We start from the raw sequence: 26,456 nt of genomic DNA on the forward strand, positions 1-26,456 counted from the left end.
TAAAGAGAGGGAAAAAACATCCCACGATCTGACCGCACTGATTCGGCTTTGGTTTATCTAGTGAAATTCTGGTGGTTTGAGAGACCGCTGTTTTAGTGGTTTCTGGTGGTTTGCACGGCCGCATTTGGTGGGCTGGTAAAAATAAAGTTGGCAACACTGTTCATTCCTCATTCATTCATATTTCACTTTTAACTTTTTTTCGCTTGCAAAATAAGAAGTTTATTGTTGTTTCATTTCATTATTTTTCTTTGAGAAAAACATATTTTAAATTTGTTTATATACGCATAGATTGGATCTAAAATATGGATTTAAAGCCATCAATCGCATTAGAAGATGGTTTAGACTTGAAGTGAGTGTCTAAGGTACCTACCTGTTTCAAAATCAAGTTTAATCGAGGCAAAGTTTTTATGATTTATTTTCCTTTTAGGCAAATACTTACCACTGGTTCCACTCTCAAAATTAACGCTGATTATGACGAGTCAGAAATTCAACTAGAACCGGATAGATGTGGAGCTAAAACAGTTGATTTTATCGGGTGCCCTGTGAAATCTTTCGCCGAGTTGGAAAAGCAGTTGACCCCAGTGGATGCAGCTGGATTCGTCAAAAAGAAAATACTAGAAGAAGGTGGCGGTTTTCCACTCCACAGAGGCTGCACAGTGCATGTTGCGTTTTCTGGGTACTGGGAGAATGATCCAGAACCGTTTGATGTGACGAAATCTGATAAACCCTTGGTAAGTTGATGCTAACTTTCAATAGTTTTTATTTTATTAATCACTATTATTTTTGCTTTATCTAAATTTAAACCTATACCACAGTATAATTTTACTTGTCTTTTTATTATTTCAGATAGTGGATATGAATGACAGTGGGCTGTTACCTGGTCTACAGATGGCAATAGAATCAATGCTAGTGGGGGAAATGTCAGTGTTTCTCCTCACATATTTGGTTATGTATGGAGAGTTAGGGATTCCTCCACGAATCAAACCTAAAGCAAACTGTGTATTCTACGTCAAATTGATCAAAAGCACAGTGACACCGAAAGAGTATGCATATTATGACCATTTTCATTAACTTATTGTTTTTATTCCCAGTACTCTAATGTGTTATAATTTTTTTCAGGAAGCTTGACTTACGGGAACCAAATGTCTTTGATAGGGTGTACCATGAGGTTAAAATGCTGTATGCATCAGGAGCTGTATTATATAAATCAAAGAATTTTCCAGCAGCTATACAACTGTTCCGAAAGGCTATATTTATGCTGCACAAATGTCGTCTAGCTGATGAAAATGAAGAGCAAAAGCAGGAAAAGATGCTTCTAAAATTATACACTAATTTGGCTGTTTGCTACAACATAATAAAACAGCCACAAAAAGCTTGTATAGCTTGCAATGAACTAAATAGGTTAAACAATCTGTGGAATAATGGAAAAGTGTTATTCCAAAATGCCAAAGCTTTAAGAATGATTGGGGAATTTGATGGCGCAGAAAAGAGGTTACGAAGGGCAATGAAACTGTGTCCAGATAGGAGAGAATTAGAAGAAGAATTACAACTTATACAAAAGACCCGAGAATCTTGTAATCAATCTAAATTAATCATGAAAAATATAAGTAATCAAAAGGAAGAAGCAAGTCATGAGTTTAAAAGGGAAGTTGACAATCTCATTAAGAATTTCAAAGAAAACTCTGAATTATTTAAATTAACTATTCCAGGCAGTCTTAATGATGCTGAAAAAGATTATATAAGAGAAGCTTGTGTGAGAGAACATTTACTTTTTAATAAAGTTAATAAGGATTATGCTTTAGATAAAGAAGAGAGGACCAGCGAAGCTAGTGAGGACACAACACAAGATTCTAATGAAGACAAATTGTATGATGAATTAGGTAGAGACGTTGAGAAATTAGAACTCAAGAGTTGAGACTTGTAAGACTAATTATAAATATAATCAATTTGTTATAAGTTGAGTATTTAATTAAAGCAATAATAATAATAGTTGCAACAGTAAGGACACAAATGAATGGGGAATATGGTTAGTTGAATTGAAATAAAAACAAATTGTTTTCAACAAAAGTATAGTAATGTGTAATTACAATTTTTCATAAAACTAATAAATGACTACTATCTATTGGTGGAACCATACCATTAGTCTTGGAAATGCAACATACTTAAATTATTTTGTGGAAGTAAAAATGCAATTGCACGGAACCAAACCAACCCCTATCTTACTGTACATTATCCAATAATTTCAGTTATATTTGAACGGCATTTTAGTTTTGCGTGGGGAGGTTTAAGAGGACATTTTGTCCTTGGGGTAGGTAAGTAACGTTGCGGGATTTGGATAGTTGGTAGGCAATGTCTTCCGCGGCTTCGATACGACGCAGTTCGACGAGACCCTCGCCGGCACTGCCGAACGACTTGGCCAGAAGAACAGCCGCCTGAAAACAAAAACATAATTTATAATCATCAGATTTATGCAACAAATATATAAATTTCTTCCTTTTCTCTAAAATTTGGCTCAAGTATAGAAAGCAGCTGATGCTATATAGACAACCTTAAGTTATAGCTCAGATTCTATATCTATATTCACCTGTGCATCACCCTCAGCCGCAATAACAGCAGCCTTCTTCTGCTGCTCAGCTTTCTCAACCAGGAATCTGGCCTTCTCAGCCTCCTGTTGTGCCACCTGCTTCAACTCGACGGCCTGTGTGAACTCTTTGCCAAATGTCAAGTGAGTGATGGAAATGTCATCCAAGATAAGACCGAACTGGCCCGCTCGCTCTGTCAGACTCTCATTCACTTTCTGTGACACAACCTGGAAAGAATAATTAAATATATTTAAAATAACTGATCACAAAGTATAATGAGGTGGTAAACTGCCACTATCCATCAGTGAATAGTGGCTACAGGATAGTCATTGTCTTCCTATGAATTAGAGCTACCTTTCATTTGGTAAGGATTACCCACATTACAAAGGAACTGCATTGAAAAGTAAATTATACATAAACAAGCAATTTGATAATGATATATAGTATAGTCAAAGATACAAGTGTGATGCTGTGTTGATATAATATCTCAATATGTACCTCTCTCTGCGTAATAAGCTCGCCAGCGTCAAACTGTGCAACAACTGCCTTTAGTACTTCAGCTGTGATTGATGGAAGTACTCTTTCATCATAGTCTACACCAAGGATTGTGTAGATCTTGGGCAGCTGGTCTGGCACTGGTCTGAACAGGATACGTAGTGTGATGTTTACATTCTGGAGATCTGGAAATTACAGAAATTAATTTATTAGGTTCTAATATCAATCTTCTGTAACATGAACAATAGGTTTGAAAATGTTTTAAAATTATTTTGTTTCTATACACATTTATTATAATTAACACATACCTTTGCTTCCCGTGATAGTGGGAACGTTTCTGGGCCGAGACCTTATGTCAAAGATGATGGGCCTTTGTACCCAAGGAACGAAGAAATGGGTGCCCTCACCAACCACCAAATTTTTGACACCTTGAAATCTGTCGAAAATGACTGCTCTGTGACCACCGTCAACTGAAAGGGAAAGTGAGTACTAAATATATTATATCTTTTGAGCTGTGTTCATTTAATAGATAGGCTTCTTTCTTTAAGCTTTATTTTATATGATATCAATCAAAAAGTTTTCGCAACAAATACTTGAACATTTCAACAAGTCTAACCAAAAGTTGCTGTCTTGGGGTTTCTGCTTCAAGGGAAAGGTTATGCCTGAGAGTATATTTACTTAAAATAAGTTGAACAAAATAGGTAGGTACCCACATAGTAAGTTTGAGCAAAATATGTGTTTGTAATTGGAACTTGCAGTGAGAAAATTATTTATATTTATGATTTCTTACTACTAAGGGTTTTTATTATCTTTATGCCTGTTTTAATATTACCATTGTATAGAGCAGAGTTGACAACACCTCCCACAAGTGCTACTCCCAAACCAACTTGACCAATACGATTGAAAAGCTGCGCCGCCATTTCTGAAAAAAAAAAAAAGAAACATAAATTAATGGTTTGGAAATTAATAATGATAAATTTTTGAGGGACCATTCACTATCAGCAATTAACTGCTTTAGCTGAATGAAAAGGTGTTATAAAATATTATATCGCAAATTCAAGGATATTTTCTATAATGGTCACCATGCTTAAGAAGCATAAAACCCATTTATCACCTTATCATAATTACGAAGGTTAGAATTATGATCTAGGAAATATAAAGTTCACTTAAAAAGATTTCCGTAATAAAATCAGAATGACTTATTGAATGCTAAATGCTATCTAGACTTAACTTGAATACTGATGGGATAACACATGAAGAGGTGTTAATAGTATGAAATCATTGCAACATTTCGGAAACTCGAAGTGATGTTCTTAGCAGTAAATTTTAGGTGAACATTATACTAAAGTTAGCAGCAAAAGTAAAATTATATCTATTTTGTCATAAAAATACAAGAAAAAGATAAAATTTCTTGATCTAAGTAGCATGATTATGTTAACTAACCTAAAAAAATACTTGACACTAGGAATGGAATATCTTGAATATAATCGTTTGGTATCAACAATACAAATATTTACCTTATTATTTTATTAAAATATTGTCGTATTTATCACTCTAATTTGTTGTAATTGTTGTGTAAGCGGCAAAAAAATCCTCACGATCGGGGACGAATACACAGATTATAAAAAGAAAGATAAAGCGGCATGGAACGTTCTGTTTCAAGCAAACGCGTAATACAAGTTTCTGGATTCACCAAACATACGGTCAAAAATTATCATAATAAGTGTTTTAATTAATTTTTAAATAACCTTTGTAATTTAAAATGATTATTAAAAAAATATAATATTCGAATAAATATAGCGATATTTATTATGAAATCCGTGAATTGTGCTTGTGATCCTAAAATGGAACGTGATTATTTCTTTTTTCCGCGCCTGTCATAAATATAAGGCAATTTACAGATCGTCTTTGACGAAACTTGGCCAGAAATATTTTTGCAGGATGATAGAAACTATTTTCCGAGGTATTCGAAAACGAGATCGAAAGTGTTTGATATTCTAGTTTGTTGCACTGCAATGGTTTAAATATTCCACGTAGATACCCCAAAACATTTCATCCAGATTTTGAAACGGCCGATGCGTATGTAAACAGCAGTCTATTAGGCAAATCAGCAAACATACCGCATGGCGGGAAACAGATGGTAATTGAATGAAAAATAAACAACAAGCGAGGGGATAATCGGTGTCTGCTGAGGGTCGTGCTGGGTGGCGCGCTCAATTATGCAATAACTGCCAATAACCGACTCATTATCTCGTAAAGTAGCATTTTATAACCAACATTAGTATTTACCATTTGTAATGACTCGGTGTACAGCGGATTCAACAAATAAACGTGCAATGAATTGATTACTCTCGATATGATTATGATGGGTCGTATTCGTATTGCTGCTACTGTTTGGCGGTAAATCCTTTGATAACAGATATTACTTACAAGGATACGTCCACCCATAGTTTCTACTACTGGTGGCCGACTTCCCTTCCCGAATGACGATGGTACCTACCTAGGCCAACGTTGTACGAAGCATTAAGATTCTATTCTACCGTCTCTGCTTACCTACTACTACACGAGTAATGCTTACTACACACAAACCTGCCTGCTTACTACACGAGTAATGCTAATGGCTTTGATATCTTGTAGGAGACAATTCGATGTCGATGAATTCATCATCATTACTTTAAGAGCCACGCTGTTCGGTGTAGCATTCTCCATTCTTGTCTATCAAAGACCAATTCTTTCACTAAATAATACACGACGTTCGCCTTCCCTTTAATTTGTTTCTTTTAAGCTCTTCCTGCCTTCTCCTTCCTCTCTTTCCTTCTAGTTTTTATTAAGTGTCCAATCATCTTGCCTCTTCTGTCCTCAATAACTGAATATTAGTCTACTAGCACATCGATGAATTAGTCATATCTAAATGCGCTTTCGGATGAGAAGTCAATGAATTGCTCTGACATTGGAGTATTATGCCAAGTTTATAACCGTTATCAATAAAAATGTTTATATTTGCAGTGACTTGATCGGTTCAATTTATTCTCAGCGATTAAGTCGCATCGAGCAATTGTGAAATAAAAAATAAAGTTTTAAAAATGCATTGTAAAGTGAATAAGTGTTGTTTTTGTTGTTCGCTTCGGTGGGGAATAATTTTGTTTGCGTATATTAATGTGGTGAGTGGTAATTTTCAGTTGTGAACTTTTAATTGTTTGAGTACGACTGCTTAATTGCGGAATGCGAGGTACCTATTTAAAAATCGGTTTATAGAAGCTGGTTTAGTCGGTTCAGCTTTAAAATATAATTAGTTAATATTATGCTGCAAGTCGCTTATTCCGTTGCAATATCTACATTTTCAGAAACTCAGTGCACTTATTAATTATATTCACGAACGAAACCCTAATAAGACCCATAGAAAGTACCTAATTAACGTACAAAGGCATACAATTGCATTCGAACCAAAAACGCAGTCGTTAGAGGAAAATGCCGTGTCTGTTTATGAGATGGCTACGACAACTCTATCAATATTAGTCCTTCTGAAGATCCATTTTCTCTGGACCGTAGAGGTAGTCAATCTGTTCGCGACCGACCGCGATCACTAGACATCTTTTAATGCATTTTATCCTATCTTTATATAATACACGAACAACGTGTTCAGCTGTTTTATCTTCCCGGAATTGTGTTGGACCATTATAATATGGCGACAGGCGTGCGGTTTTGTCTTATCCAACTGTATCTGCAATTTATATAACGATTGCTTCTTCTGGCTCTGCCCTAGGTATTACAGCCTTAAGTTTATTTATGTACAGTCATGAGCAATATCATGTACTTAGTTACCTACTTTAGAACCCTCTTATTAACACATTTAATATTTAAAATAAACAAATAACTTATGAGGTAAACCTAGCTCAAACGCTGGTGGGGAGCGGAGAGTTGGTGTTCTATACGCAGTATTATTCCTTATTCTATGCTTACACATAGTTTTTGTCATAAAAGTTAATGTTACCTAATGCTCGTGCGTAATTTATGCGTGTTATTCTTTTTAAAGGTATTCTTCCTAATCGCAATGGCATGCCTGGTGGTGACCACGGAGCTGCACAAGTCGAAGATCACTGGAGAAGCGTCCCTGGAGGTCATTACGGCTACCGTGCTCTTCACTATCCTGGGAATGGGAGTGGTTCTGAACGTCATGCTTCTGTTTGCTGGGTACCATGTTCGTGTCATTATAGCAATATCACTTAGAAATCAGAATCATTTATTCAACGTAATTATCATGGATAAACTTGTTGAAGGTCAATGTAACATTTTTGAATTTACGTCATTTCGCAAGGTGTTATGGCTGAGGAGAAGAAATGATAAGCAACTGCAACAGCAACACATCTTTTAAATCAATGAGGGTACATTACAAGTTATTTAATAACTAGAGGAACATATTCAATACCAGACATTTTTATCATTTAGGTAATCATTAATCTTATAATAAGCTTTTTTACATTAAGTAAGCTTCACGTCAGCTTTAAATTTATTCTCTGACAAATTTAAAATATTATCTGGTATTTTATCTACTTGATATTCTAGTCTATCTTAGTACTTATCTACTGGATTGTTGTACGATATAAATATAGAACATGGTGTATTTATGACCCTAATATTGCATGTTTAGAATGCTCAAGACGGGTAAGAGCGTTCTTCACTACCTATTTGTCTGGCCAAGGCCATGATTAGTGACGACAAACATATTGGGTGATAGGTAGTTCAACATATCTATAGGACATCAATACTACCTATCTAACCAATAAAAAATAAACAAGTGGTAAACGTGTGTTAAGTATTTTCCAGCCAATCAAAATTGAAGCCAATTACTTATCAAATAACTCGATTTAAATTTGCTTGGCTGTATATACACATGTTCGCTGCTTTTTTTTATTTTTTATTTGTAAAGCAGTAAGTGGCTGTAAGTTTTCTTGATATTTTTCTCAAATTGGTAAATTGAGTTTACCTATCTAAGATTACCATATTACATTATAACAATTACTTCCGCACAATATCTCAGGAAGAGGAAATGACTGAAAACCAGCGCTGGATGGCGCCATAACATGGCTCCATCGCAGCACAAGCTGAGCCATTTCCTTTTGCCCGTATTCGCAATATTCATAATTACTTAGTTTATATAGCAAATGTAAATTGTTACTGGCAATAAATTTATTTTATTCTTATTCATAACAATATTATGATATATTTTACACATAACATAAGCTCACGAATAGAGGTACATCCATCGCAAGATGAACTAATACCATACCTCACCGAGCTTCCTGTTAGACCAACGTTATCCTGTTAGGCTCACCGCCTTCTGCAACAACTTCAATACTAAGCGGTAGACCTGTCCTGTCAAACACACGTTTAGTGATGTGATGTAGACGTGACAAAAAATAGTGATGTCCCAAGTCGATCGATTTCACCCAGCCTAACATCACCTTCATTTTAATTCCAGAAAGACATCAGTATGCTGAGGCTTTATAATTACTACGCAGCAGCCACTATCGTCGCTTCTCTGGTGCCCACCTTCATTCTGCTGTCGCGGCTGCAAGTTGCTGCTGTATGTGCAGCCGCTTTTGCTATCGGTACTAGTACACATAAACATAACTGTTTTAAGACAGTAGTTGAACAGAAACTTTACAAAAAAGGTTATTAGTGATTATTTAGAAGATATGAATGCATGGGATTAACTGTCTGAAAACTGATATTAGGCAGCTAAATTACTCAATTGTATAACAATATTTTATCTTTATTTATTTTTTTAAAGAACGTCTAGGTCCCTGTGCCGAGGTTTTTCTTGCAGCTTCTTTTCCCCGACTATACAGGTTGTGAGAAGCTGCAGTAGTTTTAGGCGGATGAGACGTTCGTTATGTAAAAATTGACGAATCAAAGTGTAACTATGTTACCTACTGAATAAAAATATTTTTGAATTTTGAATTTTTGACACACATAAACTCACGCCTATATCTGTTTGGGCTGATCCACAGTCGAAGACAACTTGCAGCTACTGTTGGTACGAAGTCCTAAGATGGATATGATGAACCTTATGGTAAACTAGGGAACAGCCTATAACAATTGTCCATCATGTTAGAAAGAACATCCCTCTGTCGGATTTTACGACATCGGGAAGACAACAACAATATACCACTACCATTGGATTTTCTTAGCCATTTTAAGAGCCTGGCGGCTCAATTATAACTTTTCCCCTGACACTAGAGTTGGTGAGATACGAATGATTGACTATTGGGAGTAGGCTTTCATTTATCAACCTGACCCACTGGATGCATTGCATGAAGAGGAGTAAATACATTCAAAGGAATGTACTACGAAAACTGTTCACGAGTGCTAACACAGCCAACGAAAAACCACCATTTAGGTATGTTTTAAAAAAAAGGAAGGCACGTTAAGCCGTTGGTCCCAGCTGCATTAGCGGTCGTTAATAACCATCAATCCGCACTGGGCCTGCGTGATGGTTAAGGCCCGATCTCCCTATCCATCCATTGGGAAGGTCCGTGCCCCAGCAGTGGGGACGTTAATGGGCTGATGATGATGATGAGGTATATTTTAATACTGAAAGAAGAAGAAGATTTATTATCTAAAATAATTTCGTCTTTTATTTCTGTCCTTAGTGATGCAATGCTACGTCGTAGTGCTGGTTAGAAGTACGATCCTGAAACTGAAGTCGAAGGCAGCCAGACGTGGTCAAGATACCTCTACTGCGGAGCAAATTGATGTGCCTGATCGAGATTCGCTGATATAATGATGATATTTCTCTAACACAAGTCCTCATTAGAGATATGATAATGTTAATTAAAATATTTTTTATTAATTATAATACTTACTCTAACATATTTAAGAGAGAAAGGAAGAAAAATTTTTATTCGGCAAAACATAATTAACATTAATTCCTGAGGAGTAATTAATTTATATTGATAACTATTTTTACTGTTAAATAAAGTTTATAAAAAGGTTATTTACTTACATGTTATAATTATTTTGACATTTAAAATGACCACGTATTGAAATGGCCGAGATGGTCATTAAAAAGTATAAAAAATATGAATGACCAACGATAACTACGTACCTAAGTCATATTTTATTAGGCGGCAATCTTCAGAATAATAAGCACATACAAATACATTGTCAGTACTAGAGGTAAGTACGCTCACGAGCATTACTAATATGTATATACTTTGGTACTATGTCACATTAACTTTTTTGACAAATTGAACTGTAAGTCTCACCAAATGTCAAATATGTTAGTGCGACAGAGTCCTAAAGTGGGTACTTTATATTGCTCAGGACTCATGACTATACTTCATTAATGCAAAACAATATCCAATAGGTGTGTTTACCTATCATAATTATGTTTCTGATAGAATTATCTCACATCCCTAAAATATACATACAAAATCAATGTCCATTCATCGTCCTTTTGCAAATACCGCGGTTCTGTAATTGCCAATTTGGAGCACAATATCTGTTTCCACTTAAGCCGTGCTCCATATTATTTCAATGAACATGCTGGACAAAGACGGCCGAGGAGTAAGTCACGACTCGGTGTCCCGAAGGCACCCACCTGCGTCCGAGGAAGTAGGTTCACTTACGTGGAAATTATATCATTCTTTTCTTTACATTTTTAGAGTTCCTGGCCTAAAAGCTTTCCTCATTCAGCGCTTATCGCTATCGACCCACTAGGGTCGATTAATTCTTTCAAATATTTTTCCTCTCAGACGACGCCCTGAGCCGAGGTTCGCGCCCCACTGGACATCCTCAGGCTGTTGTCTTAAACGTTGTACCGGGTGAGAGCCTTCAGTGCTCCCCATTTGTCCGGCCAAGTAGTTAATGCCACCTGCGGCAAAACTACAATAAGTCACGTCAAAAAAAAATGGCCTATAAGCTCACTTTCCCTATGTCGAGATTTATGTAGATTCTATCTTCTTCTATCGTGTGGGTTATGAGGAGGATTACCCAACCTCATCAACCCTGGTATATCAGAGTATTATTGAGCAGCCAAAGGCCCCTGACATAGGCAATATAGACATGACTCATGTAACGACTACGTGCTTATATCAGTAAGTAGTAACCGGAACGAACGGCTTAATGTGCTTTCCAAAGCACGGATCATCTTACTTTCGGAGGCCGTCTAGCTTCTTTGCTGGACAGGGAGTAAATTAAAAACATAGAACACATTCAGTTCTTTGTCGTAAAATCAGACAGAGGGATTGCGTTCTAACAATGCATGATAGACAATTGTTATGGGTTATAGGTTGATGATCCCTTATCACCTTAAGGTTCGACAAGTTCAGCAAGTGGCAGCAAGTTGTTTTCATTGCTTGTGGCTCTGTCCACCCCATTAGGGATTCTAGGTTTGAGTTTTATGTATAGTACGTTCTAACGTTCTATCTCGACATTCTCGACGATATCTGGTGGTTGGAGTACATACATGTCAAATACACTTTGTGATTGTCCAAAAGTATGATTCCGTGCTTCGCAAGGCGTCACGGTGTTGTTTCGGTACAAGACTTGTAGTGGGGGCTAAAATGGCAGCTCAATTAATAACTCTTACTTCAAGAAGTAGACTTATCAATTGTAAAACAATTACAGTTTGATGACGATGGAAAGTTGTTTAGAAGATCTTGAATTCAAAAAAATCAAATTCAAAAATATCTGTATACAGTAAATAACACTTTGAATCGTCATTTTTATATAACGAACGTATCATCCGTCTACAACTAATGTACCTACTTTCTCACAATGGTTTGTGAAGGTGAATTGCAACCAGCTGATGTGATCATGTGACTAATTGGAAGTTTTGCTCACACTTTCCTTATGATCGTATTTGGCGCACGGAACCCTTGGTCAGGATTCCCTCTCGCACTTGACCAGGCTTTTTTAAATAATTCGGCACCATTACCGCGCTCTGATCGTGCGCCCGCGGCTCTTTGAGTGCTTTCAGAATGCCATTCGAACAAAATAAGTAATTTTTACACAATTAGAGCATTCACGCGACTGATTATTGTGTTAAGCAGATCTCACGAGATATATGATACGCAACTGTTATTTTCATATTCCTCTCCTTTTTCTTCTTCTATCGTGTGGGTTGTGAGGTGAAGGGAAAACCAGCCTAATACATGTTAGACCACATACCTCCGAAGACACGTTTCTCGGAAATGTGGGTTTCCTCACCCTGTTTTCCTTCGCCTACTAATGCTATGTTATGTTATGTTGTGTAATATATTGATTGATATTCCATTCCTGAGGCAGGTTTTACGTGATGCCCGAGGTAATATCTTCTGAAACTCAATGTTTTAAAAAAAGTATTAAAAGTCGCTGCAAGTTTCCCGACCCATTCGACATTACGGGCTTGAGTATGAGTAAAACAAACTTTATGTACGTACCTCATAATTATATACAAAAAAAGTCAGAAATATAAGACTAATAATTATAATTATTATACTTAATTTCAATGCATCGGTAATAAGTGAGGTTTATTACTGTAATTTGGTAGTACAAACATCAACCGATGGCCACAGACGATATTTATGTATGTTGGTATGCGCCCTGTGTATGTGTGTACGAGCACAGATGGTGTGCGAATGAGAAAAGCGTGAAAAGCCACAGAAGTACAGTGGGTGGGGCAAGACCACGAGAACTGTTGAAGGACAGCATGAGGAATATTGAGGAATGCTATTTTTTGTTAAATACTTAATGTATTTTTTTTAAATCCACCTGCAGGTTTGCGCTTCCTTTGTTATTTTATGATGGTTTGATATACACTGTTGAAAATGTTCAGCAACAACAATGCAGTGTAACAATATCTTAGTTTTTAATCATTAATTAACAGGGTTTTGACGCCAAAAATGAAAACACGTCAAATACTATTTTATGCCTTACCATACAGTTTTGATGAATTATATTAATGTATGTTTTTTAAGCTTTTTATTAACTCTAAAAATATACTCCTTATTATTAATTGTATCCTAATAAGTAATAAGTACCACATTGAATACACATGCTCTCATTATTTACGCGTCATTACAACCTTATTTAAAATAGTCCAAACAAAGAAAAAGTGTTATTAAAAAAGTAATGCCTCAGGAAATAATTAAAGAACAAAATTGAGACCATTTCGCACTTATTAATTAACAAAATTGCTTAATAACGACAATTAAACAGATGCGAATATTCCGCAAATGGCGGCGCGCGGTTTTTTTTTCTACAACGTTGGAACCAAGGCAAGGAAAAGTCCTGGTAAAATGCACTTATTAGCTAGCAAGGGCGCGCTGAGAGTTCTACCTAATGGTTGCCATTCACGGAATGAATGGAAACGCGAAATTGCCAACAATTATATACTCTCGCAATGATAACTGGCGGATGTTCTAGCTAGGCAAACTCGGGTGGAGATAAATACGTGCTCAGCTGACGAGTCTTGAGGAGATGGGTTTTTGAACTGAGTATTTGGCGGGATATCGTGTTTACATGAATGTGGCCGTATATTTCGTGATGCCAAACGTATTTTATGTTAGTATAGAAAATCGTTTGTCCCTTATGTAGGTATATATAATAACCTAAATCTTGTATTACGAACAAATATATCCTAATTTTCAGAGTTAGAGTTTCAGGAAGTATGATTTTAGTGACCATTTTCGTTTACTAATTTTATGGATTCCACACTGTAGTGTTGTTATTTGCTTAACTTTGTTGATTGCTATTTCCTAGCTATCGATCTATGCTACTAAGGTCATACTGATCTACGCTATATGCTTTTTTAGTTGCGTGAATACGAACTTTGGAATAACTCGAAACTTATACTATCTAATTATAAGTATTAGCGTAAAAATTACATATATTATGGAAAACTTAAGAAAACAACACTGCGTCAACGTCCGAAATCCCGATCTGATATTGTGCGGGCAGCGAGGGTGACGTCACAACATGGCGGCCAGGTAGCAGCGGAGATAGGATCCGGTCATCCTGCCCATTTCCGGTCTTCACGCGGCCGTGACGCTTCCGGGCGTGCGTCGCCGCCGCAGTTTCCGCCGACTTACATTTGCTAGATAAGTTCATCATGTGATGAGTGGTATTATTATTTAAGTAGGCCATATTTTAGTGTTTAATTGTTTTCTTGTCTTGTCTAGCCTAAGGTGTCCCACTGCTGGGCAAAGGCCTCCCTTCTTTTTGTTCCAGGATTCTCTCTCCGAGTGATTTCAATGTCTAATTAGGTATCTGTATTAAACAGAGAACTTTTAGAATTGACATCTGAATCTGATGCTGAACCTACGATTGTTCTAATTTTAAAATTGCAAAAGAAGAAAGATTTTCTTTTTCTCTCCAACTGGGCACCCTCAGGCCTGTTGTCTTAAATTTTGTACCGGGTGACAGCCCTCAGCACTCCGTTTTAGTCCTGCCAAAAAGTTATGCCATGTGCGGGAAATCTACAATAAGTCACGTCAAAAATGATGATGATAATTATGATTTTTGTATTGTTACTGTGTGTGTGGCATCGTTTTAAAAAAGAAATCGTTCTTTTTTTAAAAATCTTAATTCTTGTCTCTTCACGTGTCCATTTGTAAATATCCGTGTAATGTCAGTCGTTGCCGTCACAAGATGAGTTTAGCGGAATGAATTCGTTCGCGACAATTGAAAGCATGTGTCCGTGTGAGAGACGTCCTTATCTTACTGAGAAAGTAAACGTACATATTTCGTTGGCGGACAGGAGTCGAGTGACCACTATGTAAACTTTTGCGACATCGGTTAATCTTTATTTTAACTTTCTGTAGTTTATGCTTGGATCTCTGGAATCTCTGCAAGGAGGTCCACAGCTTAGGAGAGCTAAAAATCTTAGTATAATCGGCAATTTATCAAAAAAATACTTTTGTGTGCAGTATTTTACGAAAAGCAATGATAAAATTGCAGCCTATCTGATAAATATAAATTTTCGGTAAAATCGCTATGGAATTTAAGAAGCAGTAGAGCTATCGTAGTTATCTGGTTGCAGGAGTAGTAGTAAAACAGAGTTAGGTTCATCCGGCGAAAGCGGTTCTCTTACAAAATGCGCGCCTTTCCAACCTCTTTCTATTCCGTGTTATTACAATGGACCTCTGATGGACTGATGACCTGTCACCATTAAGTGCATCATGATTCGTATCAAAAGTCAAAAAATCAAAAGAGTTTTGTGTTTTGTTTTTTTTTTTTTTGTGAAAAGTGGGTGCAAATTGTCTTCTGGTGAGGTATTTGAAGGTGCGATATGGGCAGCCTTATTAATTACGGGTGCTTGTACATTTTCACTTTAAGATCCTGTGCCATTACCATATTTGACATTTTAGTGAGACTTACTGTTCAATATGTCAAAAAGGTTAATGTGACATGGTACTAAAGTGTTTACAAACATAAACAGCCTATATACGTCCCACTGCTGGGCACAGGCCTCCCCTCAATCAACCGGAGGGGATATGGAGCATACTCCACCACGCTGCTCCAATGCGGGTTGGTGGAGGTGTTTTTACGGCTAATAGCCGGGACCAACGGCTTAACGTGCCCTCCGAAGCACGGAATCATCTTACTTTTTCGCACAATCAGGTGATTCAAGCCTGAAAAGTCCTTACCAAACAAAGGACAGTCTCACAAAGTGATTTCGACAATGTCCCCGTCGGGAATCGAACCCGGACCTCCAGATCGTGAGCCTAACGCTCTAACCACTAGACCACGGAGGCTGTCCTAAAGTGTTTACTTACCTATTATTGTTCATGACCGTACGAGTTTACACTTACTAGCTCCGTAGGGTTGCTGCCGGCGTAGAACAGCAGATCTACTGAACACTACAATTTCATAATATTGACAGGTGCCTTGCCACCTGACGTCATGTCCATATGTCGGCCAGACCACGCCGCCACATCAGCTCAGGGGCGAGGGCGCACGCAACGCATCCTTTTACTAAGACGGTGCTTCCAATCCACAACTTATGGTTACAACCACGATACAACTTATGGTATGCATGGCACCATGCAAGGTTCTGGGTTTAGTTTCCTGGCAGATAGGTGTGTTCTTTGTGGGCGTTATGGACGCGATTCCTCATCGTATAAGTACATTGATGGACATTGATATTACAGGTATTTTTTCAAATGAAATATTTATTGTAGTAAATGTGGTCATACATTGTGATGGAAGTAAGTACATACAATACATAAATACGTAAACTCACGCCTATTTCCTATCGTGGTAAGCAGACTATGGAATTTCATTTGAATTCCAGAAGAAGAATTATATTAGTAACTACAAACTCTAAATTAACTAGAAAAATGCGTTCGGAAAATTACAAAAAATATTGTTTCGACTAAATTGAATATTTGCCCCGACAGGAGTTCAATCTAAAATGTATGTTTAAGCAAATGCTAAATATATTTATATGGGACACAGAAAAAGGAGAAAACATGTAACGTCGGAGTTTTAATTCAATTTTATAAATATCTTTGTTCAGTAGGTAACATAGTTAAACTCTGAATAGTTTTTTACATAACGAACGTCTCATCCGCCTAAAACTACTGCAGCTTCTCACAACCTGTATGGCCGGGGAAAAGAAGCTGCAAGAAAAACTTCTTTTAAAGATAAACATTAAATATTGTTATACTTACAATTTAGTAATTTGGCTGCCTAATATTAGTTTCGAGGCAGTTAATCCCATGCATACATTATATTACATTAACACATACATTAACTCTATTATTTCCCTCTGGGGTAAGCAGAGAACATAGAATTCCATTTGCTTCGATCCTGACATACTTACAAATTATACTTTTTAGTCAAACAGTAGCAGTTACATACCTAGTATCGTTAATAGTCCACGACGCCATTTTTAAAAAGCCCTTGTTTTTTGATCAAGCTACTACGTAACATGTGTGAAGTTTTAATAGGTACTTATACCGAAGGACATGCTCTGAGCAGTAATATTAATTTCTTAAACGAATGGCATAATGAGCGACTTTCCAGGCTACGTTCTCCAAAGATAGTATAGATGGCGCTGTCGAGTTTTAACCATTTTATTTTCCTATTTTCTCATATTTTTTTAAAGAAAATGAATGAATGTTGAATTAATTAATCCTATAGGATTAAAGAGAAAAGCTCAATTTACTTGTTTATATGTTTATTGTTAAAGATAATGACAATTTGAGTTTAAAATATTTATTATTTATTAATATCTATTCATTTGCCGTTAATCACGATAGCTTCCCAGGGTCTAATCCGCAAATGTATACAGATACCTGAAACAAAAATAAAGACAAGTAAGTGTTTATTTAGATTTAAGTGCGGTTGTGACGTTTTGGTACGTTTTCGTAACTTATGTCTGTAGGTATTCTATCCAATTAAAAACATAAATGTAAAATGAGAGCCTAGTTCAATATTATGATAAATGCCTTGGTTGTTGACTTCAACGACAAAAGAAGTGAGATCGCCAGTTCTGTTTCTTGAACTTGGCTTGACACGCTCCCGCGTGTCTAGATAGCCAGTATTGTGGTGTATATTTTCGGGTAGGAGACCTTAGTCGGCCTTAGTTGACATAAATAAGTATAGATTCCAAACGAACATAAGTATTACTTAAACGTTTCAAAAGACAGTGGAAAAGTGGCAACGTAGTAAATAGTATCGTTAATTTTATTATTGTTACCTTATCGTTACGTTACTAAATTACCGGTATTTATTTTATCGTTACCATGGTAACTTTACGACAGTGACCTTAAGTCAATTTATTTTCAACGATTCTTGGTAACGTTAGGAACCCCTGGTTGCTACAGGTAATAATCTTGGATCTTCAGCCGAGTAGTTAACACCATTTGCGGAAAAACTACGATAAGTCACGTCAAAAAAAAAAAAAACACTTGGATCACGCACCTACGAAGAGAGATTCGTCTCACAGCATTCTCTATAAATCATTTTTTCCTAGGCGATGAGCTATCCTTGTTTTAGCATTTTTTGTCCAATCCTAAGGGTCTGCTGTTTCAATTTCCCACAAACAACAGGCTAATTTATTACAAACTTAAAATAAATAGGCGTGCCGACGACAGGCGTGACGAAGTGCGGTATTAGTTATTTTGTTTTTACGTCATTTGCCGTCATCGTACGTGATATGGCTGACAAAGGGTGATGAAGCGATACTGGCGAGCCTGAGACAAAACACCACCGCGACTAATTGTTTGACGAATGTCCTCTGGTTTGCTGGCGGCTGGGACGAAACTTGTGGAAAATGGCCCTTAAATCCAAAAAAATATGATACCGGGAACGAAAATTTCCGTTCACTTGAAGACAAATAACTATACTTATATAAATATAATTCCAATAAGAACATTTTCATGTAAAATGTTGTCAAGGCGAGATCATATCGATCGCAATGTCAAAAAGTTCAGATCTCATGTAGAGACCAGCTACTAACTCTACAGGCCCTAACTATACAAACACTAAGTTCACAAACTCTACACGTCAGGCAAAATATGGACCTTGCACGTTTCGTTGCTACAAGAAGTATGTAATAGAATGACAATGAACAGTGAGTAAATTTATTGCCTTACGCTCACGTGATAGAAACAAAATAGTTTTTTTTCACCTTTTATGGCTCATGTGATGGTAGCGAAACGGCCAAACCACGTATTTTGTCTAAAACGTGTAAGTGCGAGGGAGACAAACGTTTCACGTGCTCCCCCTTACTCCTTAGCGGCTTACGGATATTTAAAACTAAAACATAGAATAACACCATAAGGTTCATCATATCCAGCTTACGACATCGTATCAACAGTGGCTGCAAGTTGTCTTTGATTACTTGTGGCTCTGCCTACCCCATTAGGGATAACGGGCGTGAGTTTATGTATGTATGTATGTATGTAAAACATAGAATAAGGAATAATACTACGTATAGAATGGCAACTCTCCGCTCCCCAGCAGTGTCTGAGCTAGGTTTACCTCACCCCCCTCGAACATAGTTTAGACTTGAATCGTATGGCGTCAGACGTCCACACTTATGCATTTGTACGATAACTTCAATGTGTGGTGTCTGTGTAAAACGAGGTTGTTTGTATGAAGTGTCCGGGGTACGACTAAAGTAAGAGGGGATAAGGTCGGCGCCCCGCGAATTGGTGTGGTTCGGAGAGTTACCGTTCTATCCCTTATTCTACGCCTTCGTTTTAATTTACGATTACAAAATCAAAAGAGTAATCAAGAGGAAGGGGGGGGGGGGGGGATTGAGCCGTGAACGCGAAGGACGATTGAAATCGACATAAGTATGTTAGTTATGATACGATTTGGATTTCCGGCCTCTTCCCGTTCTAATGCGACGTGCCTAATACGAGTAGATCCTTTGATAATTAATGAGTTCGATGTGGTTGTGATGAATGTTTATTTTAACATTGTTATGTCTATTTCTTCGTTAGATCCTGCCTAGTCTATTAGAAGTGCCAGTGATACTTACGCACCATAAGGGTTTACATGGAATCGCTACTCCCGTGCCCGCGGATTCCGCTTCAGCCAATAGCGATAACCTAACCAATAGATATAACCAACATACGTTTATCAATGTAGATAGCATTCGCTGCGTCTATCCTTTAAAGCCTTCCGTGCCGCAAGTGCAGAGGGCCTGGTCAAGATGTTATACGCTTTACTTAAACGCCGAATATCTATTCAAGTTTTTATCTTTAACTGGACAAGTAAGTCAGTTTTATGAGAGACCAAACAAGGTTTTACAAGGTTCTTCTTTTGTCGTATAGTACGTAGGTACTTGTGACGAATCTAGAAACAATTCGAGTTTAATAAAAAAACGGAAAAGCAAATTAAATCAAATGGAATGATTATTCATATAGGCTTTAAATTAATTCATATGAAACGAATAACATTCAAGAAGCACACGTGACTGGTTTGATGAAAATATGACAAATTGTTCCACCAATTCGGTTAAGGTGTGTAATAAACAAATCACTTAGTCGTGAACATTTTTCTCGCGACAGCACGCAATTTTTACATTTCTGGCATAACTTAAGTCATTTAGCCGACGGCTTGGCAGCTTGGTGAAACAATTTTGGTCGTGTGTCGTGTGCTACTAGTGGTTGTAATGAGTTTTAATGGCATAAATAACGTTAAATTATCGTCATTTTAGCGATGTTCAAGGCGGCGCCTTCGGCCGCGCGCAAACGTCACTCACTACTGCTACTTAAATGATTTGTTTTCTCTGTTTCGAAGAAATTTCTGAACTCTACGTGCGGAGAAATAGAAAGAGTTGTAAATAAATAAAATATGCACATACCCGTTTACCTATTATTTGTCGATTCGAGCTCTTCCTAGTCTTAGAGGGCGTAACCAAAGGTCTGTTAAACATAACGCCGATTATCTTAAAGGATGTGAATAACGAGTCTGCAGATTGCCAGTCACGACCTGTAACAAGCGCCTGCAAGTCTACGCGCACCATCGGAATGCACTAACGGCCTCTGTGGTCCAGTGGTTGAGCGTTGGGCTCACGATCCGGAGCTCCCGGGTTCGATTCCCGGGGACATATCACAAAAATCGCTTTGTGATCCCTAGTTTGGTTAGGACACTACAGGCTGATCACCTGATTGTCCAAAAAAGGAAGATGCTCCGTGCTTCGGAAGGCACGTTAAGCCGTTGGTCCCGGTTACTACTTACTGATGTAAGTAAGTAGTCGTTACATGAGCCACGTCAGGGGCCTTTGGCGGCTGATACCAGGGTTGACGAGGCTGGTAATTCACCTCACAACCTACACGATAGAAGAAGATCGGAATGCATATACCATTAAATAAAAAACAGCTAATAAATATTAAACAGCTGATCGTTTGTGGACTCTAATGGCGGTCACTCACCGGGAGGATTCGTGGTGGCCTCATCACCAACCGCTTCGGAGTGCGGTGTCGTGTAAGAATTGCCCTAGAGAATCGCATTGTTGACCGCTGCTAGCCCTTCCAGTAGGCTCTGCACGACAACCGCGCCGAGCGCGGCGCGAATTATATCGAGACCTTCGACCAATAGCCGTTTGACGTCCATCTACGTAGACAGCATTCGTATCGTTTATTGGTTCAAGCTCTCGATATAATTCGCGGTTGTCATACAGACCCGGCTGGTGTATGTCAAGTGAAAACCGCAATCAATCAAAGGCTAAGCTACGTAGCGAACTTCATTTTGATCTAAGTAATTTGCAATTACATTTTCTTTACACTTTCAATACATTCAAAGGGTACTTTGAAGATAATTATCCATACTAATTTATTCGCTGTTTGCTCTCTCTAATAATGTGATAAGAAAGTGCGAGATGGGCTTGTGCTGGTAATACGTATAATTGAGGTTCTAGGTTGCGCGTGCGTCGGATTCCGCGCAGTCATGTTCCACGCCTCCTATCGCAGTACGTATACGAGGTACCGAGCCGGAATGAGGGGTCTGTAGTCAAGTAACACATAAATAAACTTGATAAAGGACATGAAGAAATGACTCTCGATTAGATACAACAGATAGGTAACAGGTAGTGTTGGGTTCTTACCCGGAAAATTCCCGCGTTTTGGGAATTTTCCCAATTCTGAGGGAAAAAACCCGAAAAATTCCCATTTCAAGGGAAAATATTTTTTATCGCATATATTTGTATTAAAAGTAAGGATTTCCAACAAAGACCATTTATATATAATGTATGCCTACTTATGCCCAATTTATTTTCTGTCGTAGTGTCGTATGAACTCTTAAAAAACTAAAAGGAGATCATCGGATTTCGGCCCAGAAGTCAAAGTGCCGGCCAAAAAATAATATTGCTATATTCCGTTAGATCTTATCCGTATGAGCATTTATTACTATGGCACCAAAGCTGTAGGGTCAATATTTTCGGTTTTATTCGATTTTAAAAAACTGTATTTTTCATACATTTATGGTGAAAATGTAAAGTGCCGGCCAAGTAACAATAATGGTATTACCCTTAGAACTTATCCGTCTGAGCATTTATTACTATGGCACCAAAGCTGTAGGGTCAATATTTTCGGTTTTATTCGAATTAAAAAAAAACTGAATTTTCATACATTTTTGGTGAAAATGTGAAGTGCCGGCCATGGAACAATATTTGTATATCCCGTTAGAACTTATCCATTTGACCATTTATTATTAGGGCACCAAACGTCTATGACCATTATTTTGACTTTTTTTGGACTTTACGTTATAGTTTCTGTGTGAAAAGTGCCGGTCACCAAAAAACACATGTCAAAGCTATCGAGAAGATACCTGTAAACATTATTCACTATGACAAAAACATGTATGACCATTAATTAGTTTGGCTTTTGTTGGATTTAAAAAAAAACTTGAATTTTGTTTCATTTTGTATAATTCAAAATAAAATATAACAGGCGCGTTATTTAAAGGATCGTCAGAATGTTTATTACTATGGCATTAAACGACTATGACCAATATTTTGAACTTAATTCGATTTTTCAAAAATAAAAAAAAAGTTTTATCTAGTGATAATGGAACTATCTTGCTAAAGGCGTAATATGGTGGTCGTCTTTTGAAAAATAGGTTTGCGTTTGACCACTACATTACCTGATGGTGATACACGCTTAAGAAGCTACTTTTTTTTAAAGAAAAGTGTAAACAAGGAATAAACAGTGGGGTGATAGAGGTACTATGTTATCGGCCGAGTAGCACCAGGACATTGTGATAGGCATACTTGCAAAGTACAACTACCCGACTCCTGTTTTCCCTAACAGATACTTCAGACGTCATGCCAAAATACGAGTTTCGTCACTAGATGGCAAGCTTATCTTTGGAGGGTGGTAACCATTTACGGTCAAGGTGAATCAATACCATAATTCAACCTAAACTTAGGCCGTAACGTTGAGTCGAATGCAAAAACTACAGCCAACGTCATATCTAAAATCAGATAGTATTAATATAGAAGTTCACCTAACAACACTCAAAACAAAAACACAAAGTATTTATCTGACTAATAACTAGTCATTGGGAAAGCTCTGCTTGTTGTCATTGTTAAAATGTATAGAAAAAAGTTTTTTTAAAAAGTCCAATAAAAGCCAAAGTCGACATTTGGTAGTATAGTAAAAATACGTTTCAAGTCGTTTACCAAAAGATTTGACTTATTTTGTTTCGCTGGCTGACATTTTCCCATTTGAACCAAAACGGAAAGAGAGACGAATAAAAAGTCAAGATAACGGTCAAAAATGTTTTGCGCCAGATTATTAAATGTTCTAAAGGCCCTTTTTAATCCGCCGTACCGCATTTTTTACCCAAAGCACTTTATTTTCATACAAAATAAATAAGAAATGAAGATTTTTAAAATACACTAAAAGCCAAACTAATGGTCATACAAGTTTGGCGCTATAGAAAAAAATGTTAACAGGCATCTACTCGATACTCTCAACATGATATTTTTGCTGGTCGGCATTTTTCACATTTGAACTAAAACGTAAATTCCAATAAAAGTCAAAATAATGGTCATAGAAGTTTGGCGCTATACTAATAAATGTTTTAACGGTCCTTTGTAATACGCCTGTATACCTCTTTTTCCCAACGGACATAATATTATTTTTTACAAAATGTATGAAAAATCGAGATTTTTAAAATCCAATTAAAGCCAAACTAATGGTCATACACGTCTGGTGTCATAGTAAAAAATGTTCAGAACAATCTACTCGAAAAGTTTGACACATTTTTTTTCTCTGACCGGCACTTTCAAATTTGGGCCGGCCAAAGTATGGAAAGCCGACGATCTCCTTTGTAATATATTTTGAATGGAATGTTCAATTTTAATAATTCCATGCAAAGATATCTACATATTATAGGATATATAGGATGCTTTTGGCACGAGAGAATGTCATCATCGAGGAGCAACATGGTTTTGTGCAAGAAATTGGGAGGCACGAATACCTACAGATATTATTTACTTGGACTATGAACAAGCTTTTGATCGAGTTCCTGTCACACGATTGATTGCTAAATTAGAGCCCTTTGGAATCAGAGGCAATGTCGTGAAGTGGATTAGACTTCCTGTCAAATCGCATATTCTCTGTGCGCATCGGAGAATCATACTCTGTTCCCAGAAAAGTCCTCAGCTGTGTGCCGCAGGGATCGGTGTTAGGACCTATTTTATTCAGTATCTACCTTACAGATCTTAAACATGGTATCATGTCTGATATATCACTCTTTGCAGATGATACGAAAATAACGGGGAATCCACTTATTAGCCATAATATAATCCAAGATGATCTTGATAGAGTAATTGCTTGGACCCGAGATTGGCTAATCACATTAAACGTAGACAAATGCACTGTGTTGCATGTTGGCAGTAACCACCCCACGTTGAGTTACACCATTGACTCAAAACCTCTCGAGTGTGTTAAAAAACAAAATGACCTTGGCATAACGATAACACATAATCTAAAGTGGGACGAACACATTATTGGAATCACTAAGAAGGATAACTCCCTCTTATACATAATTAGAAAAGCTTTTTATCATATAGATACGGAATTGTTTCTTAGGCTTTACAAAACTTACTTACGTCAGATGGCTGTTAGAACATGGGTTTCAAATATGGAGACTTTACTATAGGAAGGACATTGCACTACTAGAGAGAGTCCAAAGAAGAGCAACAAAGATGGTGACAGTACTGGCTGGCCGGAGTGGACCTTAGCGGGGGCCGCAGGACTCTCACCTCTGGCTTGCCTTCATTGGCCAGCCAGAGTGGGGCGTTAGAGCTATACGCTCGCAGGGTGGAAGTGAAAGATGCATAAGTCGCGAGTTGATAAGGCGGGTAAACCGCCTCGCAGAAAGCGGTGTACACCTCTTGACACCCAGAGATGCTCACAACCATGTTGCTGCCTTGCCGTCCAGTCGCGTCGGCTAGATAGGTGGCCCAACCAGTGAGTGACGAGTCACCGCCTGCCCAATATATCTCTGTTATTAACATTGGTCGAGCAGGCGCCATAGTCCCCCATAGCCCCAGTATCCCGGTTCACTAACCCCCAACCCAATAGCCCAGTTCCTTTTGTTCCCATAATCTGCAATAGTCCTACACGAACCAGGGATTGTCTTTGGGTGCACTCCCATAGTGCATACAGGGATAATCGCCGGTTGGTGTCACAACACATTTAGAGTAAATTGTCTTAAGGGGCCTCTACGTGTTGGCTTCGGCCCCACGCACGCCTTCCAAAAGTCCGGGACTCCATGACAGACCCGACCCGAGACATGGAAACGAGATACAAATAATAATAAGATTAAAAATAATTAAATAAAAAATATTTTCCCATGATTCGGGAATTTTTCGGGTGTTTATTTTATTTTCCCATATTTTCCCGATATTTTTTCTTTCCCACCCAATTTTTTCTTTCCCTGCCCATCACAGTAACAGGTAACTAAACTAGGCCATCGCCCATATAAATAGTTCATCATATGGAAGATGTAATCGCCAAATTTTACAATAAAATCTACGCCTTGATATTTAGGCAAGTAGTTACATTATAATAAACAGGCCCCATAGAGGTCACAAAGTGATAGTCAATTAATCAAAAATGAAAATTTATAAAGAAATCTTGTCCATTTTCTCACGTGACCGGCCATTATTGTTAATAATTTAGGTCAATTCGGTAGCTAAACATCTGACAACAAATACCATGTAAACAATCTGACCATCGTAATAAATGTGTGATACTAACAAAAGAACATTAATTTCCGAGAGAAACAATAAAAAGTCTTCGAAGAATAATAACTGTACACTGGATACCTCGGGTATCGCGACCGCATCGGCGCATGAGCAACCTGTATGGTATCACATTACACATAAAATATTTATTATTTATCGCTTGTAATTAATAAAAACACACGGGAGCCACAAAAACAAGTAGCCTAACAGGAAGATATAATAACTCAATCGCAGTGCCGGGCTCGCCGCGATTTGTTCCCGTCCAGATTGGATCTGCTGCGCCCGCGCACCCAGTTATTCGCCTACAGTAGCTTAATGTCTTAACACGATATGCCACAGCCTACCGCAGTTACGAGGAAACTTGTTTCCTTGTAGTACGATTTGTTACAGTCGTTCAGTGGGCCAAATTGTAATACCCACGTTATCGTTATGTGGAATAAAATGATCGTTTCTATAGATAGGTATCTAGTCGAAATGACGTCAATTTCTATTTTCAACTTTTAAATATACGTAGTAAGTAGATAAAACATATTAGAACATAATAACATGTTTAATTTGCTTACATAAAGACATAAACATGTTCATAAAATTCTATCACACATCAATTTAGTTCATTTATACATTACTACACTACCTATTACACATTGATTTGTTTTTTGTATTTTGGCCTCATCAAA

General features: G+C 37.4%; 3 protein-coding genes across 4 annotated transcripts; 2 read left to right on the plus strand and 1 right to left on the minus strand.

The window, feature by feature from the left end:
- The first annotated feature begins 187 nt into the window (after positions 1 to 187).
- Positions 188 to 1,956, plus strand: LOC126382410 (inactive peptidyl-prolyl cis-trans isomerase shutdown-like). Its single transcript, XM_050008874.1, has 4 exons — positions 188 to 349; positions 428 to 731; positions 847 to 1,043; positions 1,120 to 1,956. Exons 1-4 carry the CDS (start codon positions 303 to 305, stop codon positions 1,913 to 1,915), a joined length of 1,344 nt encoding a protein of 447 aa, XP_049864831.1. The 5' UTR covers positions 188 to 302; the 3' UTR covers positions 1,916 to 1,956.
- A 96-nt stretch (positions 1,957 to 2,052) lies between these two features.
- LOC126366518 (protein l(2)37Cc) lies at positions 2,053 to 4,749 on the minus strand. The gene is made up of 6 exons (XM_050009693.1): positions 4,595 to 4,749; positions 3,910 to 3,999; positions 3,386 to 3,547; positions 3,081 to 3,262; positions 2,585 to 2,809; positions 2,053 to 2,432 (listed from the first exon to the last, which is right to left on the minus strand). The coding sequence occupies exons 2-6, from the start codon at positions 3,995 to 3,997 to the stop codon at positions 2,265 to 2,267; spliced, it is 825 nt and encodes a 274-aa protein (XP_049865650.1). The 5' UTR covers positions 3,998 to 3,999; positions 4,595 to 4,749; the 3' UTR covers positions 2,053 to 2,264.
- Positions 4,750 to 6,032: 1,283 nt separating this feature from the next.
- Positions 6,033 to 10,011, plus strand: LOC126367327 (uncharacterized). 2 transcript variants are annotated; one of them, XM_050010916.1, is made up of 4 exons: positions 6,033 to 6,238; positions 7,111 to 7,194; positions 8,557 to 8,686; positions 9,731 to 10,011. In XM_050010916.1, the coding sequence occupies exons 1-4, from the start codon at positions 6,161 to 6,163 to the stop codon at positions 9,859 to 9,861; spliced, it is 423 nt and encodes a 140-aa protein (XP_049866873.1). In that variant the 5' UTR covers positions 6,033 to 6,160; the 3' UTR covers positions 9,862 to 10,011. The 2 variants fall into 2 exon arrangements, with proteins under 2 accessions (XP_049866873.1, XP_049866801.1); XM_050010844.1 differs by having other exon boundaries at positions 6,037 to 6,238; positions 7,111 to 7,275.
- The last annotated feature ends 16,445 nt before the right edge of the window (positions 10,012 to 26,456 follow it).

Source organism: Pectinophora gossypiella, chromosome 1 (assembly GCF_024362695.1).
Source record: "Pectinophora gossypiella chromosome 1, ilPecGoss1.1, whole genome shotgun sequence".
In the NCBI taxonomy this organism is placed as follows: Eukaryota; Metazoa; Arthropoda; class Insecta; order Lepidoptera; family Gelechiidae; genus Pectinophora; species Pectinophora gossypiella.